At 42.3% G+C, this 12,500-nt stretch overlaps 1 protein-coding gene across 1 annotated transcript in view; it reads left to right on the top strand.

Moving 5' to 3' along the window:
* The first annotated feature begins 1,584 nt into the window (after positions 1-1,584).
* LOC143034518 (uncharacterized) overlaps positions 1,585-12,500 on the top strand; it is a 110,027-nt gene continuing 99,111 nt past the window's right edge. The window contains exons 1-4 of the mRNA XM_076200686.1: positions 1,585-1,690; positions 3,480-3,615; positions 4,215-4,332; positions 4,693-4,823. Of these exons, the coding sequence (XP_076056801.1) occupies positions 3,490-3,615; positions 4,215-4,332; positions 4,693-4,823 (375 nt within the window). The 5' untranslated portion in view covers positions 1,585-1,690; positions 3,480-3,489. The remainder of the gene's footprint in view (positions 1,691-3,479; positions 3,616-4,214; positions 4,333-4,692; positions 4,824-12,500) is intronic.

Below are 12,500 nucleotides of genomic sequence, written 5' to 3'. Positions count from 1 at the left end.
TGTTAAATTATTAAGTTTATCTAGAAAAATATCAAAGGGACCCCAACTCTCATCCCAAAGAGTGAAAATAAGATACGTTGATGATATTTTCACTCTTTGGGATGAGAGTTGGGGTCCTTTTGATATTTTTCTAGATAAACTTAATAATAATAAGAGAAGATGGGGAGAAATCCCTTCGGACTGCGTCATAATATCATTCTCACATAAACACCCCCTACCCCCATCCCCATTCCTTGCATAACAGTATCATCCATACACAGTCATTCTCCACTCGTCCCTATCTCCTACCCTCTCCCTTCCTTGCTCAACAGACATTTCCCTTTTGCTTAGTGCTCCCTTCACCTTATCCATCTCGTTATTTTTGGGTCATCTACAGTACAGACACGTTGGTGTAGCTTGTACTGCCCATTATGTCATTTACGGACATCAGAAACACTTCTCTCGCTAGCGTTCTCTTACACCGGTCTTTCATAAACTCGTTTATCTGGACTGACGGAGATATAATCTGTTATGGATTTTTGAGCGCATATTGTGGGTGCGGCCTCCATGCGTATACTACCTGCTCCCTAAAACCCATTTCTTCCATCACAGGTTTGATGAATGAAACCCCCAAGAGTAAGATTCACTTGCGACGTCTCGTCCTTCTCCAATGTTCTTTTGAACCGGCCTTTCATAAAATCGTTTATTCTTTGAAGGAGCTCGCCTCCAAGTCTTCAGATATGCTCCTTTTCTCGCAGATGTCGATGGCGAGGTACCATCCATCTTTGTTTCTATCCATATCTATAAATTGCGTGTATCTCTTAGACATTCACTACCTAGCTAATCTTCCACCGTTCTTCATTCTCGACTTTGTCCTGTTGCTTTTCAAATAAGGATTACCTACGACTATCTATGGAAAAAAAATGGAATTACCTGAGTGAGGCAGCCCTGGTGATGGAAGACACGTACATTTGCAGAAACGATGATGCGTTTTTAATAAGGGATCTTCCACCTGTCTCCATCAGAAATGATACAACTAAGCGATGACCATGAGAGCGCTAATCGCAAACTAATCGTTCCTATAGATGCATGACGGAGCAGCAAATGCACATGTGTGTGTGTGATTCACCATGGTCTTGGATCACGTGCTAGACTCGTGATCGACAGCTATTCCCCTCCCGGAAGAGAGCTCAGAGCTCATACAAGACCGATCTATGGGAGATCCTGTGACCTTACACGCACACGCACACACACACACACACACACACACACACACACACACACACACACACACACACACACACACACACACACACACACACACACACACACACACACACACACACACACACACACACACACACACACACACACACACACACACACACACACACACACACACACACACACACACACACACACACACACACACACACACACACACACACACAGCGAGAGAAAGATTAGACCTTGTCATTCGACAGATGTTGACTTACGGCAACTCATAATTGCCAGGCACAAGTGTTCTTCGTGGCCTCCTCCTCCTCCTCCTCCCGTCATCGGGACAGTATATAAGAGGCTCTTCCCTGTTCTCTCCATCCATTCAAGGACTGGAAAGTGCAAAATTCAGTTGTGCCTCCCCAGACCCCTCAGACCTTTTCCCACACTGTGAACGTAGTAACCTGCAGCTCTAAGTAATTTGTCGTACACGGTGAGAACATCCTAGGTGGTCGGTTTTCATATCCACCAGTGATCTAACAACCCACAGAATAAGCGAACCCACCGGCTCCCTTTGGATGATTCCCGAGAAGAGGGTGGGGGGATTCAGTGTTTGACAAAAGGAAGACATGAGCCGAAAACTAGTTGTATGTAGTGGGTTAGGCGTTTTAGTCAGTGTTAAAATAATCCTCAGGTAGGTTGGACAACGGCAGTACATGGGTTTGGGATGCAAGCGAAAACAGGCTGAGACCCCCTGAGATATAAACGCAAGAGCACATCCACATGAGTCGAGGTGTTTCCATCCTTTATGAAGATGAATGGAATTGTAAGAGTTCAGAGACTGACATCGTTTTGAACTAGGATGATCACCAGAGGCACCAAGATACCGAGGCTTCTTTTCTTTGTTGGTCCTGCATTAGAGTACGCAGTCTAACACACAGGAGACACAAGTCCAGTGATTTATCGGAACCTGTGCAAGGCAAGAGTGGCGTCTCTCCTTTTGTGAGTAAAAGAAAATGTTTATCCTCGCGATGCGCACATACTTGCTCCTCGTCAAGAACCATTTCGCAAAAGCTGTTTCTCGGCCCTTAGTTTGTGGCTAAACTGAGCAACGTTGATAGAATGTGCAATTGTCACCATCAACTAGCTCTCAGTCTCTTGATGTAGAACGTTTGCTTTTGGTGAAAGTGAAAAAATAAAAACACGTCGGAAACCCAGAACACTGAAATGTGCCACCAAGTTGCACAAAGAAACATGGGAAATATGTATACATGTGTGAAAAAACAGTTTTATATATAGGCAAAGAATTCTGCTTCATCCATAAAGAATTCTTCGCTTTTTCTTTTAGTTAAGAACATAAGAACATAGGAATGAAGGACACCGCAAGATACCATAAGGCCTACACTAGGCAGTTCCGTATCCATCACCACTTGTCATCCCCATCCATAAAGTTGTCTAATCGTTTCTTAAAACAACTGATAGTTTCAGCGCTTAGTACATGGTTACTAAGTTTATTCCATTCGTCGACCACTCTGTTAGTAAACCAATTCTTATCTATTTCCTTTTTAAATCTAATTTTGTCCAATATATAACCATTACTGCGAGTCCTGCCCTGTTGTTTTAATATGATGACCTTGTTTGCATCACCCTTGTTAAAGCCTTTGATCCACTTCAACACCTCCATTAGATCACCCCGCACTCTGCGTTTTTCTAGTGAGTGTAAGTTAAGGTGCCTAAGCCTCTCTTCGTAAGGACATGTATGATTTTGGTTATTCTTCTCTGTACTGATTCTAGTGAATTGATGTCCTTTTCCTTTTACAAATTCCCTGCACAGTTGCCTGCAAAACCGTTTTCCTGTATTTTGAATGTTTTCCGCTGCCTAACCGGGTGCGCATTTTGACCCACCTTTCCTCCCCCACCCTTCTTTCTCCTTGATCAAATCCGTGAGGATCAAAGTCCTTCACTGATGGAGTCAACTCCTTGGCCTCTGGGTGGATTTCCCTCGTCTGATTACAACCGCCTCGCGACAGCCGAGACCACAAATACAAGCGACGAATACAGACGTCAAAGAGTTGATCAGACTACGTTTAGTCGCAATGGCGTGTGGAGGTTTCTCCCACAGATGAAAAGGATCACTTGGTGGCGTCCAGAATACATCATATATGAACCGAATATGGGCATGGAATGAGTTCACTTGATATCTTATCACTCATGTGAGTTTTTAGATGCTGCCCGGATGTTTGTGACCACTTGACCTTTTCGTGTATCTCCCTGTATCACAGAGTTGGAACCATGGATAAGTTATGGCAGACGACGGCTTTGATGACGATGATGGTGCTGATGCTGGGAGTAGGACCCTCGGCACAGGATCAGTCTCCTTCAAAAACACGGGCAAATACAGATTGTTTGGATGGCATAGTAAGTATAAAGTGTATATCCTAGCAATATCCTCCACTGCTCAAACAGTTTCTTGGCAACTAAGGTAAAATATTGAGAGGAGTTGCTGTATATCAGACATCATGAAAGAGGAACCAACCTGAAAATGTATCTATTCCTCAACTGGCTTTTACCGACAAAGGAAAGGGGCTAGACATGGGAGAGTGGGTACGTCCCTTTGACTTGGCTACCCCCCCTCTTATAAAGGGGAAAAGGCTCTTGATAGATAGATAGATAGATAAACATTCTTTCACGACCTTTCCCTCTTTTGATGTTTTGTTTTCACTTTTCAATTGTTTTCTTTCTAATTCTTGTTTAGCATCAAATGCTATTCATTTATTTTTCTGTTCAGTGTTGTGTGTGTTTGAATGTTGGTTATTATGAGTACTTGTGTTGGAGGATTTTTTCTTTAATCTTAATTCCTTTCATTTGAATATTTGATGCACCTTTATTCTATTGGTGACGTGATTCGAGTAGCTTGGTCCTCTGAAGTCACGTCACTTTGGAGCTGTGCTCTTATCATTCGTGCAGTCTTTTATCACTACTCGCGTTTCTTCTTCTTCTTCTTCTTCTTCTACCAGCCTGGCTTTGACATCTTTTTGTTCAAATTTTGCGAAGAAGTTTGCCCCTGGACTACCATGGAGAGCATCTGTCCTCCGGATACCATTACACCTTCGCATAACCCTACAACTACTTCAGGTAATAATTCATGTTCAGTAAGCTTCACTCTCTTCGTTTTCTCTCGCTCCTATCGGATTGGTGTATGTATGTATGTGTGTATGTATGTATGTATGTATGTATGTATGTATGTATGTATGTATGTATGTATGTATGTATGTATGTATGTATGTATGTATGTATGTATGTATGTATGTATGTATGTATGTATGTGTGTGTGTGTGTGTGTGTGTGTGTGTGTGTGTGTGTGTGTGTACGAATGCATGTATGTATGTATGTATGTATAAATGTATGTGTGTGTACATTCTATTTCAACTGTGTTGATGTAGCATTAAGGAAGAGAGAAGATGTAACCCGTGGTTCTTTGTTTCCGATGACCAGTCCCCTGTCCAGCATGCGACGAAAGCATCTCTCTGAAAGACAGCGTCAGTGGTACTAACCAACACAAGTGGTCAAGTCCCAACTACCCGAACAATTACCCAGATGGCTGCAACTGCACCCTCTCAGTCAACGTGAGTAAATAATGACGCTAATCGTGATGGTATTGATTTTGGGGATTGGCGATAATAACTGATGATTTTGGCTGAGATGGGGCAGATACATATGGAGGTGTTGTTTGAAGTCAGGAAACGTAAAAGAAAAAGAAAAAAGACTAATACTAAATCGAGGAACACGGAATATATCCCGCCCACAGGCTAGAGCAAAGTTGAGACGGAAATACTGACTTTGAGGACTTCCGGCCTCCTAGGGAGCGAGCGAGGATTAGAGATGGCCCTTGATCCACAGAGAGCCAAGACAAAAGGGGAAAATAGATGGTAAGGGATGGGTGAAGGGTTCATGCCTTGGCTGGCCACCTTAATTCTGAATTTGAGTGAATGCCCACTATGCCTCCATTCATTCGCCTTAAACTCTCCCTTTTACTACTTGCGTGACTTCGCCTCTTCGGGGCGACCTTGTCCCAAACTATAGAAACGATAGGTGCAAAGTACTAAAATCCGTTGCCTGTTTTTTGTTTTGTTTTTTTCTTCTAGATCACTAGAACTGATTCTTTCCATATCGGCTTTGCGAGCAATTCCGAGATCTACGATGCCTCTGGCTGTAATCACGACCGCCTGGTTTTTGAAGGCGACGTTGTTTGGTGAGTGTCCCTCCTCTTGTTGTCCTGTTCCTCGTTCCTTCTCACGAATCACCCATAGTGATGCACACGGGATGGTGTATGGGTGTAGGCACTTGGAGCAGCGTCACATTCGGAAACCTTTTTTTTCGTTTCTCCTCAACTGAAGAACTCCTATGATACCAGACCCCAATTACTGAAATCAAAATCCCTTCCTTCTCAAGATTTCTATATAATGACACGGAAATAATGTCATACAGGACGGTATGCGGCAGTGGCATGGATCAGAAATCCAGACTATTTGTTCTTGCTGTCACTGAAACTCTTTTCACCGCTACCTTCATCTCAGATTCTGGGGACGGAAATAAAGTGGCACATGGCTTCGAAATGGTGATGTACAGTAAGTGTAAACCTGAGTGATAGCATAGCGCTTGCTTGCTTGCGCTCATAGCTGTCACACATGCATGCATTCATACACACACACACACACACACACACACACACACACACACACACACACACACACACACACACACACACACACACACACACACACACACACACACACACACACACACACACACACACACACACATATATATATATATATATATATATATATATATATATATATATATATATATATATATGTTCGCTGTAGACTTTTGTTTTGCCTTGTTGCATACACTCTGTGCAGTGAAAACTATAGTTTTACGTGGTCCTTGATGACGTTAATAACGTATACTGACTGAATATTTTGCTTTTCAGTTTCTTTACTCTAACATTCAAGAAGGTCCAAATGGAATTCACTTCCTTTCCATTGCGAGAAGATCACATCATGACTGTAACGTCAGGATGACCTTCGAAGCCTCTGCCGAGGACAGGAGGGGAATAAGAAAACATTGGATATAAGGATTCGTGATTTGACCAAGGTGTTATCTCTAGGCACATGTATACTTCTTCAATATTTGACCATTTATGAGAATAAATCAAGCATCATAAAAATCAAAAGTGAAATTTCATTGTAGCTTACCTAAATGCGTCAGATGAACCCTACCAAATGCAGGTGAGGTATATCTGCCCTTCTGCTGGCACGACGTAACCCAGTACTACATGCCGCAGCATGGTAGGACTGTCTGCGACTAAACTAATTTCAACACTGGTTTCTCACCAATAAATGAAATATTCTGGACGCCCATAGCACACACCTGGTAATACATTTTTTGTTCCCCGGTTTTAAGTGTCATTTTCTGATTTGTCATATCCCATTATTATATAAAAAATATATATAACTTAATCAAAAGTTTGGTTTTGTGATCACTTTGATATTTCGAAGTGTTTGTATCTTTTTATCAGTCATATGATCAAATCAACAGAGTATATATTTGTTTTATGACACAAGCTTATAAAAAAAACAAGTTAAAACAAATGACAGTCGTAAAACAACTTAAACACGTCAGAAATGACTGGATTTCCTGGATTCGCGGTTGTCGTCCAGATCGCACTCCTTCACCAGCTCCCGGATATAGCCCCCATCATTTTCTCATCATAGTGGTCCTGGTTCCTCCGCTCTATCTCCTTGACATCTTGGTGGAATCGCTCGCCTTGTTCTTCTGAGTAGGTGTCCATGTTGTCTTTGAATATGTCATGATGAGCGTCCAGCATATGAAGTTTAAGGGACATCGTGCATCCCATGGCGCCAAAAGCTTTTACCAGATCCTGCACCAGCTGCTGATAGTTTTCAATTCTGCGGTTGCCCAGGAAGCCCTTGACAACTGCTATGAAATATTTCCATGCCATTCTCTCAATCCTACTGGGATTATTGGAGAGCTTGGTAAACTCAAGCATCTTCTTTTCCTTTGAGGTCCAACAAAAAATCACCTTTGATTTTGGCCTCAGATAACTTGAGGAAGAACTCAAGAAGATACTTAAAAGCGGCTGATTCCTGGTTGAGAGCCTTCACGAACTGCTTCAGCGACCCCAGCTTTGTGTATAGTGGTGGCATGAGCACAATCTTGGGATCAGCCAGTGGTTCCCACAAGACGTTCCGGGTCCCAACTGCAAATTTTGTTCGCTACTGCCAGTTCTTCCTGTTGTAGTGGTCAGAAGTGGTCATCCTGTCCCAAAGGCAGAGGAAGCAATGGAATTTGATAAAGCCTCCCTGGAGACCAAGCAGGAAAGCCACCACCTTAAAGTCTCCAATGATTTCCCAATTGTACTGGTTGTATTCCAGAGCTTCCAGGACTTTTACAATGTAGTAGTCTTCTTTCAGGCAGAGTGGTAGAGCTGTCTATGAAGAGCCGCCACTCCTAGGGCACAAAAGGCATCCCAGTAACGTCAAACTGTCAAGGCACATCATGGCAGAAACAGAGATCATCCGTAAGAGTGTAAAAGCCTGAGAAAGGTTCGTGCCGACTTCTCTGACTTGTCACCTGCACTTCCTCCTTGACCAAGTTCCACTGTTTCATCCTGGAGATGAAGAGCTCTGCATTGGACTTGGTTAGAACGATATCCCTGACCAAGTTCTTTACTTCCTTTTGGCTTGGGAAGTGAGGAACTTTCTTTGGTATCTCATGCCGGTAAACCAAGTCCTCAGCATCCATGTCCTCCTCTTAATCAAAATACTCCTCTTGGACTTCACCTGGAGCGGTGGCACTGACACAGGATATTTGTAGCAGTGAGGAATTGGAGCAATTGATAATGGGATATCTGAATAATGCACAGCAGCAGCAATCTTTCCTTTCCACCGCTTGCTATAATCAGCAATGCAAATAAATAAATCAATAATAAATAAATAAATAAATAGATAAATAAATAAATTGATAAATAAATAAATGAATAGATGAATAAATAAATAAATAAATAAAAATAAAATAAAAAGTTTCTGCAGTGGTGTTTGGCTCTAGCCAGCCCCGTGGGTTGGAGAATTTCAGGGACTTTTCCTCATCTCACAGCCAATCTTACTGCGTTTTCTTCTCAAAGCAGTAGCAAGGGGCCCTGTGCTTTTCCTGGTCCCCAACTAGCATCCCGAAATAGTTCCGATAGACTTCACAAATCCTCGCCAACATTTCCAAGGAGAATTTTAGTTTCTCTTCTTTATATATTCCCCGCATACAACAGAAGGAGTCAGGGTAGTGTCGGCAGCCCCATGAAGCCATCTATAATCATAGAAATATATGCAATCAGAAAATATGAATCTTAAAGATCTGAAAGTATAAAATATAAACATGTTGAATGAAAATACATGTACAAAATAAGTAGAGTAATTAAGGACCTACTCATCAAAATTTGAAGAAAAAAAACATCAAATCGCACCAATTGTACTCGATGATATGACAAATTTCTTTTACTGCAGTTCTAAAATTTTATTAGGTTAACTGCTAGTGGGTAGGATAGAATTTTTATAATCCCAAACTTATAACTGTTTAATAGCATTTCTTTTCTATTTGGATTTAAATTGGACAAATTTAGATTTAAGGAGGAAATAGACAAGAACTGGCTTACCAAGAGATTGGTTAATGAATGGACAAGACTTACAGGCAGTTCACTCAAGGAATCTCGGTCGATCCTGCATTTTTGGTTGGCAGCCCTGCTCACCCTTCCCCCGATGAGTTGGCTGAAACCTCAAGCTTCCTTAAAATATAGTTATATTTCTTCACTTAGCTCAGTGACTATACGAGTTACAGAAATTTCATGTACATCTAAGGATGAAGCAGTCCTTGTTCACCTATTTCAAAGCTTTCCATCTCGATGGTGCAAAGAAAGAAAGTAATTATATCGGGTACAAGATAAGGAATATAATTCTAATGTTTATACAGCATTTTACTTATTATCGCTGTGTCCAGTCATTATGAGGCTGGTTGTAAAATTTAACATGTCTTCTGTGAAATAGAATAGTCATGAATATGACTGTGCTTTCACATATTCCATAAAGTGACACACAAAAGAGAAAATGAAAGGATTATATGATTATCTTTTGATACTGGACGGATGGCGGGAAGCACAGCGTCTTGCTCCCTCCCTCTCTTACTCCCTCCCTCTACCCCAATCGATATAATGAGTCAAAATTGAACATTACTTGAGTACATAGCGCTCATTGTTTTTCACATCTCGATTAGCTTACGGCTTTCATTATCTCATATTCATTGTCATCTTGAATCTTTGAATACGGTTGTACCAACGTATATGGTCGGAAGAGTGACACACAGATCGGAAATTGAAATGATTATATATGAAAAAGTATACTACGATGCAACTTACGAGACACTATAAAAAAGTTCATGAGGGGCATCTCTGTCACCACATTGCGTAATGGAAGATCTATCTCCTCCCTTCCTCCCACTCTTGCAATATAGAGTGAATGAAATGCTACTGTTGGTAAAATCATGATCCATTTAGCCGTCAATTATTATGACGTTTCTAGGATGCACCACGTGGAAGCGGATCATACTTTTTCATATCTAAATATTTCTCGAGTGAGGAAAACTATGGAAAATCTGAGTGTGAGGACAGTACGAACCCCGAGTAAAAACACCCAAGTGAGGAAGCCCAGGTCAAGGCAGAGACTGACCCGAGGCCCCTGCTCCAGGAGGAACGAGAGAGTGAAACGGAGGTGTAGGATTTGACTCTCTTATTTATGGAAGAGAGAGAAGCGGGAGTAAGAAGTCTCAGTGACTTGCAGAAAGTTGACCCCGACTTACGAGATCTTTATGAAAGAGCAGAGAGTGACATTAAACTCTGTGAGGAGTATTACTTGGAAGGGGGAGTACTATTCCGACGGTAGGCGGAAAGTATCTGCCCCACTGATAATACAATTTGGTCCGAGAGACAGCAAGTGATGTTGTCTAGGGTCTACCGGGAAGAAGTTATGCGGCTAGGACACGATAGCCCCTTTTCTGGACATTTGGGTGTACGTAAAACTTTAGACTGTATCTGGCAACATTTCTACTGGCCAGGGATTAGGAGGGATGCGGCACAATACTGTACTTGTCACACTTGTCAGGTGGTAAGAAAACCTAACCAGCCTGTAGCTGTAGCTACTTTATAGCCAATCCCTGTGGGAGAGGAAACCTTTGCTAAAGTTACTGTGAATGTGGTAGGGCTGTTGCCTCCGACTGTTAGAAGGCATGAGTATATTCTCACCTTTATGAATATATTTTCTAGGTACCCCGAGGCGATACCACTACGTAAAGTGCGCGCCAAGGTGGTGTTGTATGAACTGATTAGCTTCTTTACGAAATGGGTGCTACTTCGGGACCAGGGGTCTGTGTTTTTGTCCAGAGAGGTTGTGCGGAGCTTGGGAGCACTGGGTATAACTAAATTCACGTCGAGTGCTTACCATCCCCAAAGTCAAGGTGCCCTTAAACGGTACCATCAAACATTAAAAATAATGTTAAAGAAGTGAGGCTTAGAAAAAAGATACAGTGTGGGACCAAGTGCGCTAGGTACCTAACAAATCATTGGGCCTCTGGCCTTTTGCATTAGTGTTCGGACACAAGGTTCCAGGAGCCCTTAACGTCCTGAAAGAGTGTTTATTGAAAGGGCAATGCTCTGCCTCCAGGGACATGTTAAAGTCGGTGACTGACATAAAAGGTAGGTTGGTCATATGTTGGAAAATGGCCAGAGCAAGTTTAGAGAGTGCTCAGAAAACAAGGAAACAAAACTATGGTAGAAACGCCAAAGTGCGGGAATGTAATTCCGGTGATAAAGTGTTGGAATTGCTATCTTTTCAAGGTAACCCCTTAAGGGACAAGTTCAGTGGACCCTGTGTGGTAGTGAAACGAGTAGGGGAACTTTACTACATTGTTACCACTCCGGACCGGAGGCGGAGTGGCAACAATTATGTCATGTGAATATTCTGAAAGCGTACCAGGAGAGGGAACTGAGCCCGGTGAGTGAAACTAGCGGGGTCTTTGTACGCTTTCTATCGTGCCTAAGGAAGACGAGGACACGACCTCCCCCACTCTAAAGATCTCTCCATTCTCCTCTGCGCAGTTCCCAGCCCCTTTTCCATCGCCCCCATCAGCTTCCAAGTCTTACACCCGCAGAACACCACTGGCAATATACACCGATTGGAAATTTCACGTTTCAAACATAAAGGGAGAGAGCCTCTGAGGACCTTAGAAACGGAGAGAGAATATATGTATGTATGTGTGTATATTATGGGCGCCCAGAATACTATCTTGATTGGTGAGAAACCAGTGGGAAAATTAGTTTAGTCGTTGACAATCCGAACATGCTGCGGCAAGTAGTTCTGTCTATAGCTGTCATAAATGTTTGACATTCTGGCTCCGTTCCAAGGTAACACTTGGAATTGGGCTTGCGTCCTGGTGACCTAATTCTACTTATGCAGCCATACTCTCTCTCTCTCTCTCTCTCTCTCTCTCTCTCTCTCTCTCTCTCTCTCTCTCTCTCTCTCTCTCTCTCTCTCTCTCACTCTCTCTCTCTCTCTCTCTCTCTCTCTCTCTCTCTCTCTCTCTCTCTCTCTCTCTCTCTCTCTCTCTCTCTCTCTCTCTCTCTCTCTCTCTCTCTCTCTCTCTCTCTCTCTCTCTCTCTCTCTCTCTCTCTCTCTCTCTCTCTCTCTCTCTCTCTCTCTCTCTCTCTCTCTCTCTCTCTCTCTCTCTCTCTCTCTCTGTGGTGACACATATACCATCTTTATGATCATCATTATTTTTATTCGATTATTTTTTATATTATTTTGTTAGTTTTCTTCATATCTCACCATTTATAGTGTACGTCTAATGTAGACACATTGTGACAAGTTGAGGAAAGAAGAAAAAGAAGTCACGGGTCTAGATCTGAGTTCAGAGTTTATTCCTGACCGGTTTCGCTTTACGCTTCAACATCTAGTGTTGGCATGTGACCGAGTACCCAGTTTTTATGCAGCCACACCTACTCGTTTTCCTTTTATTAGCATCAACCAACCATTAACAACTGTGGCAGCTACTCACTCTCCTAAGCAAGTGGCAAGGAAGGGTGGCAACAACTGAAATTATCGCTATAACAGACAATAAATCACTGATAACAATAGCAGTACTAATATGGTCATCATTTAACTATCACATGATATTAACTG

Source organism: Oratosquilla oratoria, chromosome 17 (genome assembly GCF_046742065.1).
Source record: "Oratosquilla oratoria isolate Oo_2021 chromosome 17, ASM4674206v1, whole genome shotgun sequence".
NCBI classification, from domain to species: Eukaryota; Metazoa; Arthropoda; class Malacostraca; order Stomatopoda; family Squillidae; genus Oratosquilla; species Oratosquilla oratoria.
The sequence above is the reverse complement of the archived record's forward strand: the minus strand, read 5'-3'. Positions and strand labels throughout refer to the sequence as shown.